At 34.4% G+C, this 22136-nt stretch overlaps 1 protein-coding gene and 1 pseudogene across 1 annotated transcript; both read left to right on the forward strand.

Moving 5' to 3' along the window:
• The first annotated feature begins 3879 nt into the window (after window positions 1–3879).
• LOC110567238 (olfactory receptor 5M5-like) lies at window positions 3880–4830 on the forward strand. The gene has a single exon (XM_021666139.2). It carries the CDS (start codon window positions 3892–3894, stop codon window positions 4828–4830), a length of 939 nt encoding a protein of 312 aa, XP_021521814.2. The 5' UTR covers window positions 3880–3891.
• A 9618-nt stretch (window positions 4831–14448) lies between these two features.
• LOC110567239 (olfactory receptor 5M3-like) lies at window positions 14449–15373 on the forward strand (annotated as a pseudogene).
• Window positions 15374–22136: the final 6763 nt, after the last annotated feature.

Genomic DNA, 22136 nt, shown 5'->3' on the forward strand with positions numbered 1-22136 from the left:
CAGATGTTTCCACAGTTACAAGTTTCAAGGAATTTTATTTTTGTGTTTTCCATTTGACTAATGTCTTGGTGTCTACTGTCACCAATCTCCACAAGAAAAAGACAAATTGAAAATAATTTAGGTTTACATAGTTTAATTCATCATATAAAATTTTTCTGACATCTAAATAAAGTAAATGCTCAAACAGACTTTTTATTGTGACCACTAAACATATGAGAAAGTGGTCCACTAGATTCAGTATGTGGAGCTAACAAATTTGGATGAACAGACCTTCAGGTTCTCTTGGATTCTCTTATTTTATAAGATTCTGGGTTCTTTTCCAATGCCCTATGTCTGTCTAGACACCTACTTTTTTACAAGCAATACTTGTGCTTCAGAGAGACTTTAGTTTTCAGAATATTATTTTTTTAACAACATACTTGAAACATAAATCAGTCTGATTATAATGAAGCCAGTCTAATTATAATCAAATAACTAAATTGTGTCAAGGCCCTTAAACAGTAAGTTGATGAATAAAATTCTCACTCCTATTTTTCTAGGCTGCATTTTCATCATCATCAAAGTTATTGACTACCTTTGAATGTTCATTTTGAGTGTTTCTTGCCTCTCAGCAGCAGTAGAAACATTTCCCATGGGCTCTATGTTTGTATATTAGTTGTCTCTGTTTGTCATTGTCCCACAATTCTAGAATAAAAATATGGTTAATGATAATGGTGTCTACTAAAAGTCATGTACAGATGACCAGTGAGACCTGAGCAAATTTGCAAAGCTCCTTGGAGACTAAATTAGGACTAAAACCAAGATCTTGTACTGAAGAAGTTGGTCATCATCTGAGAGTTAAAAGAAGCACTGTGCTTTCCTCTTGCTAATTAAGTTACAATTCACAGGCATTATTCTAGATTCTTGGCCCAGAATTTTTTGTATTATTTACAGTAGGGCACTGATACCCTGGCTGGCTGACTTTCTTCTTCCTCATCCATCTCTTATCTTTGTTAGAGTACCTGTCACTATTATCTTCAACTCAAAGAAAACTTGAAATCAAGATCCTCATTTATTCATATTTGTTTCTTTGAGTAACCCATAGTGTTAATCATTGGGGCAGGATAAGGAGGCAATAATATTAGATAAATTGAATTTTAACACTTCTGGAACCAATTTCTATCATTACCCAACCAGTCAATGCAACTGAAGGAAGAGAGAGATTTTCCTGGGAAAGTAAAATATTATAGAAGAAGAGCACTGCTCTTCTTCTTCAGAATTATAATATAGGATTCCTCTTCTTAATCTTCTGCTTCTGAGTTGTAAGCTGGGACCAGAATGTAAAACGTTCTGGGCCTGGTTACTCACTTAACTAAATTTATTTCCTCTATATTATCCACTGCTCCACTTCTACCATCCAGCACCATTTCTAGAACTTGAAAAATGCTCAATGATTATTTACTATAAGCATACATGCATAAACAAATGCGTGGCTGACACAGTTTTACAAAGTAAATTAGTTTTTCAAACTATAAAATTTCACTTTAATAAGAACTTAACAATTGTTGTAAGACCTCATACAATTTAATAGAAAATATGTGTCTAATATTCTTAGATCAGGCAAAAAATAAAGTGCTATTCATATTGATTCCCGAGCCTGCTCAGAAGAGATCAGTTTTATCAGCCTCTGACAATTCTTTAATAATGACATTTGCTAATATCTGAATTGCCCCATGAGAAAAAACAAATTAGATGTAAATTTCATTTTATGCAATTGTTAGTATACCAAAATTGTTTGTTAACCAAAATTTGGAGACAGATTAACACATATGATATTTTAACCTAATTTGATATATATTTAAAATGATTTTTGATAAGTTCAGTGAATATATAAGTCTATATAAATTATAAGCTACAAAATATAATGACTATACATTAAACCACTACCTAGAATTAGAAATAATTTCTGTGCATTGTGTAAAGTAAAGGTACAATTTAATAATTTTCCCATTTAAATAATCCACTAAGCCAATAGTAAATACTAATAATAAATAGTCCCTCTTTCCAACCCTGATCTGAAATTCTATCTCTGTTATATGTCACTTCACCTATGTACACATAGCCACTTCTGGACTTTCTGTTCTGGAACATTGGTTAAAGTATATATTTTTTAAAATTTCATGTCAATAACACACTATCCTGAATACTGTTTTTATAGTAAATTTTGATGTCTAATAAGTGACTCTGCTTATTGTCCTTGGGAGATATTGACTCTTCCCATTATATGGAAATGTAAATATTAGAATCAGTTTTTCACAAAAATTGTGATTGGATTTTCATTTAGGAGAGATTGATTTTTTATGATATTGAATCCTTCTCTCAGTGAACAAAGAATCTCTCTACATTTTTTAAAGGTCTTTCTTTCTTTCTTTTATTTACTTTTTTGAGATGGAGTCTCATTTCCCCCTGTCATCCAGGCTGGAGTGCAGTGGCATGATCTCAGCTCACTACAACCTCTGCCTCCTGTGTTCAAGTGATTCTCTTGCCTCAGTCTCTTGAGTACCTTGGGTTACAGGCATGCAACATGCCTGGATGATATTTTGTATTTTTAGTTTCACCATGTTGGCTGGATTGGTCTTGTGCTCATGACCAGAAGTGATCCACTCGTCTTGGTCTCCCAAAGTGTTGGAATTACAGGCATGAGCCACCATACCTGGCCCATTTTTAAGGCTTTTTAAATTTGCGTGGCAATGGCATCAAAGCAAATCAGACCACTTATTCTGGGGATATTAGCAGTGAGTAAGTGTAGATCGAGAACCTGAAAATAAGTTTTTCATCATCTTAGGTGATTGAGTTAATTCCTTTTATCCTCATGACTAAACTACACATCAGGGTTAACATAGTGGAGGAATAGGGAATTCACTGATATAGGACTTCTTATGCAACAATATGAAAGAGCGTGTGAGCCAAGCAGGGGATTATACTGGTGGTTCTGTGCAGCATGAGTGTAGTAAAATAGTGAGAAATTGAAATATAGGAATAAATTAAAACATAGGCTGAAACCTCAAAGATAATAAATATTAAATTGTGTATAGAATTGAAATATTGATAAAGGAGTATAAATACATATGTTTAACCCAACAGACAGGCTAAATTGTGGTGTGGAAATTGGAAAAAATGCTTATAAACACATGAATCAATGTTAAAGACTCAAATGAAAGGCTTTATTTACGAGTTTCCAAAAACTAACATATAAAACAAAGAAACAACATACACATCACCACCAAAAGCACTACTACCAAGAACAACAAAATATATAAATACCCCTTTAAGGTTCAAGACAGTAAGTTGAACTTGGTGAGATATATAACATATTAGCAGATCACTGAATAGGGATGTATAAGATGCACGTCTGAGTGAGATAAGTCACTTCATCTCTCTGGGGTTCAGTTTCTCAATCTTCAGAATAAAGAACTTTGCCTGAGTTATCCTCAAAGTCCTTTCCACCTCTCTGTGTAGCTTTGTATGTATACGAAAGCAGGTCAGTAGAAGTTCAAAGCATTTCCAAATCTCTATTACAATTTTATTTTTAACATATTAAGTTATCTAGATTTTTTAATTTCCCAAAGTATAGGAATACTTCAATTTAGAATGTTGCATTAAGTCTCCAATTTAATTACACAGTGTGATTACCAATTTAGCCTAAATGGAAACCACTTGTTGAAATGTTTAGACTTGCTTCGTAGTATAACTACCCATCTTGTTACAAAACTGTTACTGAGATAACATAATTAAAGACTTTTTGATCTTTTTATACAAAGCATGATATTTTACTAGGGTTTTAGTGATTTTTAAAAAGTTTCTACTTCTCCTTAGATAATCAGACCAATGCCTCTCCTATGAGACAAAGAAATGTCCAGAAGAAACTACACTGAAGTAACGGAATTTGTTCTCTTGGGTCTGACAAGCCGTCCAGAGCTGCGAGTAGCTTTCTTTGAATTGTTCCTTTTTGTCTACATAACCACTGTGGTAGGAAACTTGGGGGTGATTATTTTAATCAAAATTGATTCTCGACTTCACACTCCCATGTTCATTTTTCTCTCAAGTTTGTCCATTCTAGATCTGTGTTTCTCCACAAATGTTACTCCCAAAATGCTAGAGAATTTCTTATCGGAGAAGAAGACCATTTCATACTCAGGTTGTTTGGTGCAGTGCTATGTTGTCATCGCCGTGGTCCTTACAGAGCACTGCATGTTGGCGGTCATGGCGTACGACCGCTATATGGCCATCTGTAATCCGCTGCTCTACAGTAGCAAAATGTCCAGAGGTGTTTGTGTCTGCCTGGTCATTGTGCCTTATGTCTATGGCTTTCTTCTCAGTGTGATGGAAACCTTGAGAACCTACAATCTCTCCTTCTGTGGTGCTAATGAAATCAACCATTTCTACTGTGCTGATCCTCCTCTTATCAAACTGGCATGCTCTGACACATACAGCAAGGAGCTGTCCATGTACGTGGTAGCTGGCTACAGCAGTGCTCAGTCCCTTCTGATCATTCTCACATCCTACACGTTCATCCTTGTCGCTATCCTCAGAAGCCGTTCTGCAGAGGGAAGAAAAAAAGCTTTTTCCACATGTGGCTCCCACCTGACAGTGGTTACAATCTTCTATGGAACCCTCTTCTGCATGCATTTGAGACGCCCTACAGAGGAGTCCGTGGAGCAGGGGAAAATGGTGTCTGTGTTTTACACCACGGTGATACCCATGCTGAACCCCATGATCTATGGCCTCAGGAACAAGGATGTGAAAAAGGCATTTAAAAAAGCAATAGGAAAACAAAAATTGGAAAAATAAAAATGCTAATATATCATTAAAAATTAGTGAAGTAATGAGATCAAGATATAATATCATTGGGTTAGATGTCACATTTTAAGCTACATTTGCACAAGTCATATCTAATTTTCTGTGTTAGGTAGCTGACTGGGTTAAGCTTCCTGTAAGTAGCAGGTTAAAATGGGAAGAATAGAAGATGTCATTTAGGCAATTTATTTATTTTCATACCTGCTTGTATCAGCAAGTGCCATTTCTTGCAAAAAAAAAAATAGTGGCTTAAACAAAATTGAATTTTTGCCTTATTTTGTTTTGATAATAGTCATTCCATTAAAATTATTTTGTAAATCACAATGTTTAGGTTTAGTTGTGTTTAGATGTCAACATGAGCAGGGAAGCTCACTCCAGTGCAAGTAAATTACTATATTTTTACTTTCCTTCCATTTCACTCATCATAATACCATGAAGGGTTTTAATATGGTCTCAGCCAAATTACAATATTCCTTAATCTTTAGAGATTGGTAGAGAAGTGTCAACATTGCTGATGTTAAATCAATGAACAGCAAGTGTGTGCTAACATTTTCTTGTTTAGTTTCTTCATTTATCAACATTGTATCCTACAATGTCTTTTTTTGTTTTTTGTTTTTTTGGGGGATGTATGGGGTCTCTCTCTGTCACCCAGGCTGCAGTGCAGTGACACAATCTCAGCTCACTGCAGCCTCTGCCTCTCAGGGTCAAGCAATCCTTCCCTCTCAACCTCCCAAGTAGCTGAGATCATAGGAGCATGCCACCATGCCTGGTAAATTTTTGTGTATTTTTGGTAGAGACAGGATTTTAACAAAAGAGGACTTGTGGTCTTCATGGACCATTGTCCTAAGGGAGTTTTCATAATTGTGAAACCATGGTGTAAAAAAAAATTCCAAGTCAGGCAGTCACAGTGGTTCATGCCTGTAATCACAGCACTTTGGGAGGCTGAGGTGGGAGGATCACTTGAGCTCAGGAGTTCCAGGTTGGAGTGAGGTGTGACTATGCCACTCAGCCACTCACTCCAGCCTGAGCAAGAGAAAGCCCCTGTCTCTGAAAAAAATTTAAAAAAAAAGAAATAAGAAATAAAATTAAATCCAAGTATCAGGAAAGAGTTGGAATCAGGTTATTTGGCTATTTACCCAACCATCTAAAAATTCTTCTCAGTCTGATGGAAATCATGAGGTTCTATAACTCCCCTTCTGTGGTGCTAAATCCCAATCACAGATGTGATCTGTCTTGACTAGTGTGTGGCTTGCTGAAATAGTGCTTGAAACCTGATCATTTTTAGCATGCCCTAGAAGAAGAACCCACAGCATTTATCCAGAAAGAGCCAGTCTAAACAGAAACAAAACTGTTAGGGATCACAATCTGAATTACTGCATAGTAAGAGAAGTACAACGTAGCAAAGATGTGTCTGATATCCTAAGTACTGACCAAGACTGATGGTGTTTCTTCCTTTATATAACCCTGCTTTAAAAGTTAAAGGCATGGATAAGGCAGTAATTTAAATGCAATGACTATCATCATGTTGTTATTAACCAGTAATACCTAACCATTAGTTCAATGAAGATATCTTTGGATTGAAAACAACATTTCCAGTAGAGGTACAATTTATCCTGTTAATTTTTATGCTTAGAAGAAAAGGGAATATGATCTTCAGAGACCTGTGAGCATTTATTAGAATCTTGTTGACTGACAGATAGCCCAGAGTCTTGTGTTCTAGACCATAATTTTATTGAGTCAATGTTAGTTAATATTCCATGATCATATATGACTGAAAGGAAATCAAACTGTTTTACCTTCAACACACTCACACACACTTTCGGGTCCTAGTGTGTGTGTGCGTGTGTTTTCCACAAAGCAATTCTCCAATTCTCTGTGGTTACCAACTTGTCCTACAATTCAACTCAATTCTGACACTATCTACCTGGCATTGCCTCAGACCGCACAGGCTCAGCCCCACAACACTCCTTTGCCTCCCATCCACTAGTCACTTCGGATACTGATGGCAAGTCTGTGATCCAGCATTGCATGATAGCTCCAAAATGCTCTATGTTATTTGAAGGAAAAATAATGTATAAAATTGAGGGGGAAAATGCCAGGCAGAGTGGCTCATGCCTATAATCCTAGCGCTATGGGAGGCTGAAGCAGGAGGATTTCTGATTAGCCTGTGTAATATATTGAAAAGTTGTCTGTACAAAAAAAAAAAAAAAAAAAAAAAAAAACAACCAACCAACAAACAAAAAATGTAGTCAGGAGCAGTGGCACATGCCTGTAGTTGCAGCTACTTGGGAGGCTGAGGTGGGAGAATTGCTTAAAACTGAGAGATTGAGGCTACAGTGAGCCTGTATTGTGCCTCTGCACTTTCAGCCTGGGAAACAAAGAGATACCATGTCCCAAAAATAAAAAATAAATTACAATTGGGGAAAAATTAAGAGGTCTCAAAGTTCTGAATACAGAAAACTCAGCAGTGATCAAATAAGAATAAGAATATATCACCAGAATATAAGATTAATGAGCATATATACAACTTTTTGGATTATAATCCAGGCACACAGTAAATGCATAAATGAGTAAATAAATGAATGCCGATATCTATAGGTGATGACATCAAGATTAAGAATTGTGCTTTTACTTTGGGAGGCCGAGGCGGGTGGATCACAAGGTCAAGAGGTCGAGACCATCCTGGTCAACATGGTGAAACCCCGTCTCTACTAAAAATACAAAAATTAGCTGGGCACGGTGGCGCGTGCCTGTAATCCCAGCTACTCAGGAGGCTGAGGCAGGAGAATTGCCTGAACCCAGGAGGCGGAGGTTGCGGTGAGCCGAGATCGCGCCATTGCACTCCAGCCTGGGTAACAAGAGCGAAACTCCGTCTCAAAAAAAAAAAAAAAAAAAAAAAGAATTGTGCTTTTTCACCAGGTGCTGTGACTCATGCCTGTAATACCAGTGTTTTGGGAGGCTGAAGTGGAAGGATTGCTTGAGCCCCCAAGTTTGAGACCAGCCTAGGCAACATAGCCAAACCCCATCTCTAAAAAATGTACACAAAGAAATTAGCTGGGTATGGTGGCATCAGCTTATAGTCCCAGTTACTGGGAGACTGAGGTGGGAGGATGGCTTAAGCCCAGGAATTTGAAGCTGCAGTGAGCCAAGATTACACCACTGCATTTCAGCCTGGATGACAGAGCAGACCCTGTCTCAGAAACAGCCACTACCACCACCACAACAACAACAACTAACAATTGTTTTTCAATGCTTTAGAGTACATTGATCTGCTAGAACTCAGACACAGCCCTGTGGAAAGCAGGAGGAGAAACCAATCAAGTTAGTTTTCTCCAACATAAAAAACAGAACCTCAAAATATTAATCAAGATCAATTAGAGAAATAAAGCTGCATGCTTTACGATACAGAGAAAGTACATCCACTACATTTTCAAACAATTATCTTTGTCAATATCAATTTAAATCATATTTTTCAAGCGGGTTAACTTATTTTTCTCTCCTAAAGTGGTAGAAACTATAAAGACAAAAATAGCAATTTGAAATCAGTTTTATCAATAAAAACAATAAGTCAAGGAATTTATTTTTTAATATTAAAAAAGAACAAAACAACATAAACAACAATGAGAAATTATCAACCCTAACCTAGGAATTAAATTTGTTTTAAAGAATTATATCAATTGTTTCAGAAAGGAGAAGCCCATTTAGGGTTTATCAATGACATATTCATAGGAAATGTATTCTCCTTTATTCTCTCATTTTTTTTCTAATTATCTTACCTAAAAGGGAAGAGACTTTCTTCATTAGTACAAAAAAGTGGTAGTGTGCCTATTGTGAAGTATAAATTATTTCAAATATATGTTGTGGCTGATGCGACATTGACATGATTATTATCATATGGGAAAACAAGACCTTTTTTATTGCACTTTAGGTTCTGGGGTACATGTGCAGATAATGCAGGGTTGTTGCATAGGTACATACATGGCAACGTGATTTGCTGCCTCCATTTCCTCACCACCTATATTTGGAATTTCTCCCCATGTTATCCCTCCCCAACCTCTTCATGACCCACTGTCCCTCCTCTAGACCCCCAACAAACTCCACTGTGTGATGCCATTTTCCCCCTCCAAACAAATACAACACAGTCCCTAGGATACCTAGAAAAGATTTTAAACAGGAAGAAAGCAAAACCTCAAGTTTTCCCAGCCCTTGTTTTTAAAAATTCTAATTCTGTTGAGAGACATTTTGCTTTTGGGAGTCACTTTATATTACAGATGATGCAATACGTAACATTTTAATTACTTCAGGTTTCTACCTGTATTCCCTAGTGAGAAAGCCCCATAGTGAGAAATCCAACGCTTATAAATCCTTCTCAATTATTCATTGATCATGGCAGATGGGATGCTCCCAAGAAGATTTTTTTTCTCATGCACGGGTAGGTATATGCACAGGGAAAAATCAATGTGTTTTTATAAAATCTGTGCAAATTGTCAGTTCTCTAAGCTGTCGTAATTTCTAGTAGGAAGGTTTCTAATTTTGTGGAAGGTTTATAGGAAGTGTTTTAGAAAGGCTTCTCGGGCCGGGCGAGGTGGCTCACGCCTGTAATCCCAGCATTTTGGGAGGCCAAGGTGGGTGCATCACGAGGTCAAGAGATCGAGACCATCCTGGTCAACATGGTGAAACCCCGTCTCTACTAAAAATACAAAAAATTAGCTGGGCACGGTGGCGCGTGCCTGTAGTCCCAGCTACTCAGGAGGCTGAGGCAGGAGAATTGCCTGAACCCAGGAGGCGGAGGTTGCGGTAAGCCGAGATCGCGCCATTGCACTCCAGCCTGGGTAACAAGAGCGAAACTCCTTCTCAAAAAAAAAGAAAGGCTTCTCTGTGGCAATAGAAGCTGGATGTGGATAGTGCTTTGGACTTGATGCCCCCCAGTGCAAGAACCACAATTCAATTAGTGAAAGAAATGTATATTACTTTATCTGAACAACGGAAACCCTACACATCAAGTGTCACTAAGTGGTAACCAACAAAATAGTGTTTCTGTTTCATTTACTAAAGATATTTTCTTGGTAATACAAGTGATATCATCAATTTCTCTTTCTTTGTGTCTCTGTCTTTCTGCCATACACAGGTACAGAGTCATTGAATTAAGCTTTTATGCAGGATGAGCATCTATACAATACCAACAATATGTTTTCAAACTCAGTTATTGACATAGAAGCCTTCTTGTCCACAGACATTAATAAATGATTCTACATTACTTAGAAACCACCAGGTTCTTTTTTCATTCTTCTTTCTCCAACCTAACTGGCTGGAGTTTCACATGGACACAGCCTGAGAGAACGAGTCAGCTCTGTGTATCAGCTCTGTGTGTCATCTATAATTCTCTGCCCTGTTACAGGTAGCACTTTGAAGATGCTTCTAAGTCCCTTGCAGTTTATATAATGGGCTCTAACACTTCATAGGGTGACCAACCTTCTTGGTATGCCTAAGACCATGGTGTCTACCAAGATGCAAACCTTACATTACTAAACTAGAAAATATTGAGACAAACTGAGTGGCAGTTGTTCACCCTACATATATCCCAACACAACCGATAGTAAACTTAGACAGATTTCATGAGAGTATCAACCGTTAGAATCTCATTGTGTTACCCAATTCAAATTTGTCATTAAACATCTATTAAAATTTGAAACCTTCTTGAAGACTTAACTAATTTGGCTTGACTTTACTCATTGATACACTCAGCATTTAAGTGCCTGCAGACCGATATTATTTGTTTTTTTCTTATATTTTGAACTAGAGTGGCCATAAGTGAAAAGAGGGCAGTTACAAATGTTTTCATAAAATATATATTTTCTTAATCACCAACTAAATCAACAAAGCTGTAAAAAATGTTTCCTCAGAATGTGTGCATAAAGTAAATCTATAATGTTGTTTCTTGAACTTTCCTTCAATGACTGCCAACCTTCCAAGAAAGGAAGAAAATAAAGTCACATTTTCCCAGTCTCTCTTTTATTTCTGTCATGTGAATTCCAACAAAGAGATGAGTAATGGGAGAAGCGTATATAATAAGAAAACTAAGATAAGGGCAATTACTAGGGAATGAGGACAGAAGGACAGAAACCAGATGATAGGGAGCAAGAAAAGGGACATGTCTTCACAGACAAGAAACAGGGCATTAGTAATAGCTTTTGATCATGAAAGGTGAAACAGTGAGTTTCCTGGAAAACATTAAATAAATTAATAATAACAAAACTAAACAAAAGAGCCTTACACTTAAATATGTGACCAAGAACATTTACCTCAAATTATGAATTAAGCTGGTAAGAGTATACACTGGTACACATGATCTAAAATTAGTGTGTGTTTTTGTATTGAATGACACAGTTTGGCAGGAACAAAGTTGCTTTCCAAGAAAGGGTTTGATGAAAGGCTTCTAGTAAGAAGGAATTGATGAAAATGTTATTATAAATGCATAAAGGTAGAATCAATTATAAAAAGTATGATAGTAATAGCTAACTCTATTTAGTGTTTCCTGTGTGCTAGATATTTTTTACACTCTTTCCTTGTATCATCTTAGTTAATCCTTACAAAAGTTTTATGTTTTTTTCAGAAGAGGAAACAATCTTCAAGACATGAGTAACATTATTTTAAAGCAAACAATCAAATCATATTACGCTGTATTGTAAGTGAGATACTAATCTTTAAAGAAAAATATTCCTTTTAAATGTTTATATTAGGGCTAGAGCTGAATATATAATTTCTGTTACTGATCCAAGGTATATTTGTATTGCCTCTGAAAGTTCTGAGGAAAAATATTTTAGATAATTTTCTACATTCTATTGTTGTACTACTGTGCTTTGGAATATCTTAAAGATATTTTTCATGTAATATCTCATTCATCTTCTTTATACTTTTGTGAAGTAGGTCAAAATATTCACTATTTAGATAATAGAGAAACCATTATATGGGTTGTTTTTATGCAATTTGTATGAATCCGTGTGTATGTGTGTGTGCATGATTTGTCCAATAGTTACAATGAAGTGTGTAGGATACATATTTGTGTGTGTATTTCTATTATTTTGTATTTATTTATTTATTTTTGAGATGGAATCTCACTCTGTTATCCAGGCTGAAGTGCAGTGGCAGGATCTCAGCTCACTGCAACCTCTGCCTCCCGGGTTCAAGCAATTCTCCCTGCCTCAGCCTCCTGAGTAGCTGGGATTACAGGCACCAGCCAGCCACCAGGCCTGGCTAATTTTTGTATTTTTCTTTTTTTTTAGTAGAGATGGGTTTTTGCCATGTTGGCCAAGCTGACCATGAACTCCTGACCACGGTGATCCACCTGCCTTGACCTACCAAAATGCTTGTATTACAGGCATGAGCCACTTTGCTGGCCTCAATTATTTTAAAATGAATACTACATTTTACAACTACTTTTCTTTTTCTGAATACATAACACACTAAAATATAGTACTCAAAAAACAAGGCCAGAGAATGCTAAAAACTAAAAGCCAAAGTCTTTTATTTCCAAAATAAAATTTTAGGTATTTCTACTGAAGTCATTTCCATTTTGCTAGAAAAAAAGAAAGAAAAGAAAAGAAAATTAATTTACAAGAACATTTGAGATTCATATTAAACATTTTTACTTGTCTCATCTGGAATATTATGTTTGTAGTAATTCAAGAAACACACAATCCTAATATGAGTTTTTTATGTGTAACTCTCTTGACCATTACAGGTTCAGAACCTTCTTCACACAAGTGCATGACTTTTTTAGCCATTATTGGACACTCAAGTTGTACAGTGTAATGAAAGATTCTTCGCAAAAACTCAGAGAAACCAAATGTTTCCTATGACTCTTCTTTGGTCACCTGATGATAAAGTAAAAACTATTAAGAAAAAACAAAAATGTTAACTTTTTTTTCTAAACGCATAAAGGAGAATGCCAAAATATAATTGGGATTATGTTAATAGATTTATATAGAATGCTTAATATTAGTGAAAGTCAGTGGGTTTAACCTATCTGATGATTTTTACAAATAAGAACATTGGATCTCAAATTAAAAAAAAAATAACTGAGTAAGAACACAGCTTGGCATTTTCATCAGTTTATCCTTTTATGATACTTCATGTATATTATCTTTCTTAATTTTCATGACTCCCTAAGGCATACCCTTTCAGTATCCCTATTTACTCATGAAGAAACTGAAACACAGGGATTAGGTCTAAGGTCATGCACACCTAGTAGATAGCAGAGTAGCAGAGCTTGAAATTAAACCCAAGAACCTCTAGCCATTTTATTATTAATGAAGTATTTCAATTTCGTTAATATATAATATCTAATGGAACAAATGGATCACCTGAGTCATTAATTTTCATTCTCTCTCAGCTTAACATCAATGGAGACCAGCTGGGAAGTGATAATATTTTTCTAACTTGCTTTTAGGTGGCAAATATAGGGTAGCTTTATGGAGGACGATCAGTTATGCATCCTCTTGGTCCACAAATAAATGTAGCATAAGTAGAAAATTGCTGCTTGTAAATTAGCTCAAGATATTTAAAGTAGAGTATAAGACTCTGCTAGAAGGTAACGAGAATCAAGATAACTGTCTTAAACCGATGCAGTCAAAAACCAAAAATACCTTTCTCCCTAATGCCTTAACAATTTTTTTAGCTTGCTTGTACATGTTATGGATTTTATTAATTAAGCTTATATACTTAGAGAAGAATAATGTATTCCTTTGTCCAGTATTTGATTACTCTTATGTTACTCACCCTTCTAAGACAGAGAGGAAAGAAGAGACTGGCATAGAATTTGTTAATCTTTTAAAACCAACGGAGAATAAGATTCTAAAGAGGAGATGATGCTTGAGTTCACGTTTATCAGACTTGTTTAAAACAGAGATATGGCTGGCAGTGATTAAATTTTTTTAGACTGATGTAAACAAAATTAATAATTGCCAAAGTAAAAAACTATTCTTTTTTGATATGTGTAATGATTTTATGTTAAGGCATGTATATATTTTTATTAAGTCATTTTTCTAATTACTGTTTCAATTTTGCAAGATGATTAAATGGAGGTACCATTTAACTTTCTAATTATGGAATAGTGTTTTTGTTTTTGTTTTTGTTTTGGCCATAGCTTTAAATAAAGCACTAATATGTGATAGATCATCTAACCTTTACAAGTAGAGTGAATTAGTAAAATGTTAGCACCTTCTGAAAGTTAGGGCCAGTGTTAAGTTTTTGTCTTTCCAGTATATGGCAAAAATAAAAATTATGCTTCTGAAATCTCTATTTTTAGGCATGCAAAAACTAGACCTTGTAAGTTATATCACTATATTTCTGAATTTTTGCATTATTTTACCACTTTCTGCTTAAAAATATTGTATATATGTTTATATTTATATGTAGCAGAAAGAAATACTGCTAACAAAAGATGTATGAGAAAGAAGAGAGGAGAGATAAAAGGAAAACTAGCAAAGGTGTTGAAAGGAAGTGAGTCAGAAAAATATAAATGTAGAATGATAATATTCCATGCATGTATTTACTTATTTATATTTATTTTATTAGATAAAATGCATCTATCTCTGGATCAGATTCAAGAAAATGGTCAATTTCACTGATGTGACAGAATTTATTCTTTTGGGATTAACTAGTCGTCCTGAATTACAGCTCCTTTTCTTTGTGGTTTTCTTACTGGTCTACATTGTCACTTTGGTTGGGAACATTGGCATGATCATATTAATCAGGATCAGTCCCCAGCTCAATAGCCCCATGTACTTTTTCCTCTGTCACTTGTCTTTTGCAGATGTGTGGTTCTCCTCTAATGTCACTCCTAAAATGTTGGAAAATTTGTTACTCTGAGACCAAAACCATTTCCTATCCTGGATGTATAGTGCAGTGCTTTTTCTTCATTACTTTTGTCCACGTAGAAGTCTTCATCCTTGCTGTGATGGCTTTCGATAGATACATGGCGATTGGAAACCCTCTACTTTATGGCAGCAGAATGTCAAGAACTGTCTGTATTCGACTGATCTCTTTCCCTTATATATATGGCTTTTTTATCAGCTTGATCTCAACACTGTGGACCCATGGTTTGTACTTCTGTGGAAACATCGAGATCAATCATTTCTACTATGCAGATCCAGCTCTTATCAAAATGGCCTGTGCAGGGACTTTCGTTAAAGAATACACTATGCGCACATTGGCAGGTCTCAACTTCTCTTATTCCTTATTGGTCATTATTGTCTCCTACATTTTCATCCTCATTGCCATCTTAAGAATGCGCTCAGCAGAAGGGAGAAAGAAAGCTTTCTCCACGTGTGGGTCCCACTTGACAGCTGTCACCATATTTTATGGAACTCTCTTCTTTATGTATCTTAGAAGCCCAACTGAGGAGTCCGTGGAGCAGGGGAAAATGGTGGCTGTTTTCTATACAACAGTCATTCCTATGTTGAACCCCATGATTTACAGTCTCAGGAACAAAGACATAAAGGAGGCCATGAGCAAAGTGATGAGTACTGCATTTTAAAATAAATAAGAACTTAAAATGTACTATGAGCTTCTAGTTCATTAGAAGAGGCAGAAATTAACAATTTCTTTTAGATAATTTTTAAGAAATGTGTTATTTATATTTTCAGTGATAAATAAAAAATAATAGATAATTGGAAAAGGGATAAAGGTATCCAGATACTAGAAGTATATTGTAAACAAGACCCTCTGAGTCATAAATCTGAAATGATGAAACCATGTTGACAATACCGTCTAGAGATTTTCCTTTCCACACAATGTCAAATTCAGTAGGCTATTTTGTAACTAGGGAAGCTATTTATGATTCTTTAATATTTCATAAATCCATTCTTTCAATTACATTTTCAAAACAACTGGAATGTCCTCTATGCATGTATTTTTTTTGTTTGTTTTTGCATCTAGAGTAGGTTTTGACTCTATGTTATTATTGCAAAATATAGAAGTAGAATATGGTTTCACCATTTATCATTGTTATAATGGGAAACAACACTCCTGATAATGGAATATATTATGTAGAATATATTATAAACTCTAAGTCAAATTAAATAATATATACTGCATGAGTATTCATTTTCAAGTATATACTAATTCATTAAATAAAATTCATTTATAAGTGACTTATTTAATATCCTCCGATACCCATTCAAGGTCTTATATATGTCTTACCATTTTAAACTACCATCAGAAAATGATGACACAATTCCACTGGTGTTCTGGAATTTAGAACATGCTCCTCTAAATATATTTTAGTAAATTATTTTTGAAATGTTTTGAGCATTTATAGAGATATGTTTACTTTTTTCTTTGGTTTTGTTTTGTGTTTTTGGGTTTGGTGGTAGAAGAAACTAGCTGACCCCTTAGAAGTTCTAGTGCATTCATTTCCATTATATCTAACTTTAAAATTAATAAATCATAATTTTGTGCAGCAAGAGCCTTATTCTTTGCTATTTTATCATATTGTTGCCTCAGTTTTTAAAAACTTTGCTTTCAAAAACAGGAAAACAATTTAAGGCACAAAGAGCTGAGTTCGATTGTGAATGTATAAAATCTATAATATTTCTTGTTGGGACAAATGCCCTATTCATCATCATTTATTTAGCAATAATTTTATAAAGACATTTAAAAAATTAAACTGAAGCTTTCACAAAGAATGCATAATTGTGCATTATAAATATGTACAGATACATGTACATATGTGTGTGTGTATATATATACATGTGTATATTCATATATACATGTATATTTGCTCAGGGTATGGGTGAGTGCTTGTAGTTGTGTGCTTTTTTCAGAGTAGTTAACTTGATCAGAATTTTTTAGAAGTTCCTCTTTAGAAATTTCTTTCAGTACCAAACTTTGGTATTACATAAAAATAATATTACTTATATTATATTAAATAATTTATTTTATTTATTATATTAGTATATTATATTCTATCATATGATACCTTTGTGTAGTATCTTATTTTCCCTTCTATTACATTTAATTTTATAAATGCCTACTTCATCAACAGACCTTTTTCCTCTATTTAGCTATATCCTGACAATAGATCTTAAACTTAGTCAATTTGAAAGGTAGATTATTTCCTCGCTATTATACTTTAAATATGCTTACGTACTGGTGAAGTTAAATGTTACAAGTTGCTCCTCAGGCACTTGAATTATTTGAATGCTGTTTGTTGATGTTGCTTGTTTTTTCTTTCTTGGACAATTCATATATTTTGAAATGAAGCGATTATCCTAATTACTTTCTGAATTTCAACTTACTGAATTTTGCTGAATTTTAACTTCTATCAGAGAAAAGATCATTTCTGACTTAATCATCACTGTAATACCAGTGTCATAAACTCCCTACATAATACCTTAATAAATATTTGTTAATTACATAAACTGATTATTAGGTATATATGCCACATGTTTTGCTTAAAGCTTTCGGTGGTGCTTTATAACATATTTTTATTTTTAATGTTTAGGTAGTCAGGCATATCAATTTGGTCTTTCTAGTTTCTTCACTAATGTTATGATAGAAAGATCCTTTTTTAAATGTGGGTTTGCAAAGTCTGTTATATTGTCTGCAAGTCCAACTTCTTCTTCTTTTTTAGAAAAAATAAAATAAAAACAAAACCCTACAAAGCTGGATATATTTATCAGCTTCCTTTGCAGTCTCTGTGTCCAAGTGCCTGAGGTCTACTCAAGAGCATAAAGGCAGAAGAGTTGTATACTGTTTTTAAGCCCAGCCATAAAAGTCTTCCAGGATTCATCCTGTATTTCATCTTTTATTTTTTGTTTGTCCCACCCACAGTTGCAAACAAATGTCTCTGAGGCCCCAAATGATGATATACAGTCACAGGGTGAAATATTTGGTCACTGAATCACTGTGATGGTCTCCTGACAACATGCACATTTGCCTGTTATATGAGCAAGAAGTGAACTTCAGCTATACTAAGCCATCAAGTTTTCAGAGACTGCTATGGTTGCCAGTGTTATTTTAACTAATATGGGTAGACTACATAACCAGTCATATAAAAGTTCACCTAATGCATGAACACTCAAAATAGTTACAGTTGATTTAACTCATTGAGAATGTATTTTTATATATGATCTGAGGCGATAATTAGGCTTAATTTTTATTGAAATTAAGCATCATCACTTATTTAATAATCCATCTATCCCCACTAATTTTCAAACGCCAATAATAATATACATAAAATTGTTTTCATCTTTCTCAGCATTCTAAACCTTTGCTTAGTTAATTAATTGATTCATTTTACACATATTAGGTGAGTGACTATTATGTGCTAGGTCCTGTTTTAGTTATTTGTTATCAGTGAGCAAAAAAAAAGTTATCAATGAACAAAGAAAAAAAGAAGTTCTTGATCTCATGAGGTTTATATTCCAGTGTGTGGTGTGAAACATACGTAAACAATTAGCATAATGCTTAAATGACTGTGTTAGACTGTGGGGCTATGGAGAATAATAAAGCAGAAGAAAAGAGCAAAGGGGTACACCTGACGTAGGTGTGACAGTGACAGCAGATTTTATTGAAGAGGTTATAGTTGAGTAAAAAACACATGTGGTAGTTAAGGAATTAGTTTCATAGATTTTTGAGGTGCAAGGTTCTAGGCAGATGTGAAAGCCAGTGGAATAATAATAAATGCAAGCTGACAGGGTTAGGCCTTGTGTCCCCACCCAAATCTCATCTTAAATTGTAATACCCAGGTGTTAAGGGAGAGATCTGATGGGAGGTGATTGGATCCTGGGGGCAGTTTCTCCCATGCTGTTCTAGTGATAGTGAGTGAGTTCTCACAAGATCTGACGGTTTTCAACACAGTTTTCCCTGCTCTTGCTCGTCCTTGTCTCTCCTGCAGTTATATGAAGAGGTGCCTGCTTCCTCTTTGCCTTCTGCCATGATTGCAAGTTTCCTGTGGCCTCCTTAGCGACATGGAACTGTGAGTCAATTAAATCCTTTGTTTATAAACAACCCAGTCTTGGGTAGTTATCTCTATAGCAGCAGGAAAAGAGACTAAAAAACAAGCATTCAAGAAGTGTTTCAAAGATAGCTTAGAAGCCATTTTGGGCAATGAAACATATATGAAATATGAGGTCAGAGACAAAAAAAGAAGAAAGATCAGAGGCATAATGGGATGAGTGACCAATAATTTAATATAGTTAATTTAGAAAAGTGGGAAGCCTCTGGAGGCTTCCTAGCAAAGCAGTGATATGAACTCACTTATGTTTTAAAAAGACCTCTTCACTGAAAAAAACCCCACACACTCAACAGGTGGCTTTTTCTCTAGAGATGTACTTCTCAAGGGGTCATTTTAAGGAAAAATTCTTAACTGCTCCTTGTTTTCTAAGGCAAGCACTTAAGGGAGGCTTCTCTTGTGAGCGTCTCCCAATTTCTCTGTGTCAGGTTGAAGGTGTTTACCATTCCCACATATAGCATGCACTTTTCAACTCTGTATCCTTATTGGGAATATTTCTCTTCATTCTCAGGTTGGTAAAAAATGCATCTATCTGGAATTGTCAGATGAAGCTTGCATTGTAGATTTTATTTCTTTTATGATTTATAGGAATGCATTAATAATTTTATCTATGTTATGTTATGTGTATATGTGTGTGAGATACATCAAAGAGATACATTTCAATAAGATTATATTATTTGATAATTATAAATGATTAATGGAATGTGTCTGATAATTATTTTTATATCTATTATGTGTTAATATATAATATCTCTCTTCATAGTCACAAGCAAACAATGAAATGGTCATTATTATTATTGTTAAGTCATACTGAGTAACAGAAAAAGTAAAAACAAAACAAAACAAGAATAAAACATGTCCAGTTTTACAAAATATGTCATAGAGCCTGGATCCAACCAAGGTCTGATGATAGCAACAGAATTCTTTAACTGGGATACTTAATATTGCTTCATACCTGGTCTGGAAAAGAATCCACATTTATTGGTAATTTAATTTGAAATAAAGTGATACGGTAAAGGAAGAGGATGTGTGTATTTTTGACATTAGGTGGTGAGGAAATCCTCTAAATACTCTTGAGTTCCCCAATTATCTATTTTTTGAAGACCTTGCACCCCCTAGGATCATATTTAACCACTAGTTTCCTTTAATTTTACTATTGCTCTTCATCACCTGGCTAACCGTCACTCAGGGCTCTTTGTATTTAGCTTGTGGGGAGAACTGACAATACCATCTTCTACATTCTTGTTTGCGCTGAATCATCCTTGGTACTATAGAATGAGATATGACTTTCCAAATAAGAATCCTTCTATTGCTTGTCTTTGAAAATTACATTAAGAAGAACATTTCAGGCAGCCGTACGCATAAACTGTTGAATCAGATATCTGGAGTTATCGGTTGATATGTATGTAATCTCTGTTTGCATATGAATCTAAGGATCTTAGAGATTTTAACAATTCTCTAACAGATTTTACAGCTTATTTATAAATATATACTAAGGCAGTTTACATAGTTTTCAGAAATTCAACTATTATTCATTTTAAAAAATTTACCCACTAATTAATTCTTCAAGTTTTTATTAATTAGACCAAAACTCTGGAGTCATGTAGAATGTAATCTGTTTTAGTTGGTAATTTTCTCCTCTAACTAGAGAAAAATTTCCTTTCCAAGTTTGTGGTTGGAAAGTTTTGGATTAACAATGTGAGTAAGTGTTCACTTATTTTCACAATGAAAGTTACCTCCTGCCTACTCTCCAAAGTTTTTGGTAACTGCTAACCAGTAATAATTATAAATAAATTTTTATCAAATTTTGGTTGAACACAGTTTAACACTGCAGATTACAAGAAGGGTCTTGGGAGTAATTGTTTGCTTTAGAGACAATATATAGCTATTAGAAGGTATGACACGATCCCATCTCCAACAAATATATTGTCCTGCTGACAAGCTATCTCAAGATTCTTATTAGACAGACTTGCACTCTGTATTATACAGAATATGAATGTTCATTGACAAAATATCTAATTAATGAAATTTATCACACGTATATGAGAGAAATATATATGAGCTGTATGTATGTTTATTGAAATATATGTGTGTGTGTATATATACATATGTATATACATATATAGAGATGGACGTGTGTATGTGAGTGTGAGTGTAAGTTTTTAAGTTAAATCAATGATGTGTACAGTAAACAACTTTACTAGGTAGATTGTGAATCACTAAGAGATTTGATGGAGTACAAAGATGTCCAATTTGATGGAGAAACATTTGTGAATTATTCTCCATTATATCTATTAACATCATGCCTAGCACAAATGTTTTCTTAGAAATGTAATTTGAGAAACATTTTCTAGAAGTCTCCTATATGATACATCCTATATTTGAAAATAAATTTGCAAAATATCCAAGAAACCTTTTTCTAGAATTCCACTAAATCCCCAAAGAAGAATCAATCACTTCTTAAATTTCTGTCCCTATTATAACTCTGTAAGAACACATCCAAGTTTTAGAACTTGGATTTATGTTAGTACCTTCGTAAATACTGACATTAATCTGTATGTTGTACTTATCTTTGAATCTCTAGAACATAGCAGTATATGATATCTAGTGGTGATATCTATGATATTATTTCCCCCATATCCAAGAAATGTTCATACAGTGTGAATGTGGAAAAATAATTTACCTTTTAACTTGACTTTGATGGTACAAAAGACTGTAATCAGTCTTTTGTTCTTCATTTGAAAATAATGGAAATATGAGATTAGATTAAAAATATTGTTGTGACATTGTAGACTGATAAATTATTTAATCACATGGTTTTCTTCTCTAATCATTGACAATATGCAAATATGCTTATATTGAAAAAGAGATTAGGTTTAAAAAGCACATGTTTTTAGTTCTATTACAATAAGAGCTACAATCCACTGTAATTATCTTAAAAATATGAAACTCAAAACATGCCATCATTGGAAATGAGGGATATTTAAGAAGTAATGTTAGAAATGTGACTACTCACAATACTCACTACCAGTGTATTTCAGTCACTAAACTTTGTATAATTGTTACATAATAGGGACTGTCTACATTTATTCACCGTAGAGCCTATTATATAACAGGTGCTGAGAAAAGATTTGTGAAAATAATGCAAAGTGTGATCACAGATATTGTATAAAGGGAGCATAAATAAAGGTATAAATTGTTAAACAAAAATCCTAGTTTTTCCATTTATTTTATTTTATTTATCACAGAGATTTGTAACTTCTATTGACTTAGAATGGAGAAA

The sequence above is a fragment of the Aotus nancymaae genome, unplaced genomic scaffold, assembly GCF_030222135.1.
Source record: "Aotus nancymaae isolate 86718 unplaced genomic scaffold, 86718_ANA_hifiasm-v0.15.2.pri h1tg000059l, whole genome shotgun sequence".
In the NCBI taxonomy this organism is placed as follows: Eukaryota; Metazoa; Chordata; class Mammalia; order Primates; family Aotidae; genus Aotus; species Aotus nancymaae.

What these genes read in the sequence shown, in the direction of transcription:
- LOC110567238 (XM_021666139.2), top strand. Translation starts at nt 3,892, where the DNA reads ATGTCCAGAAGAAACTACACTGAAGTAACGGAATTTGTTCTCTTGGGT.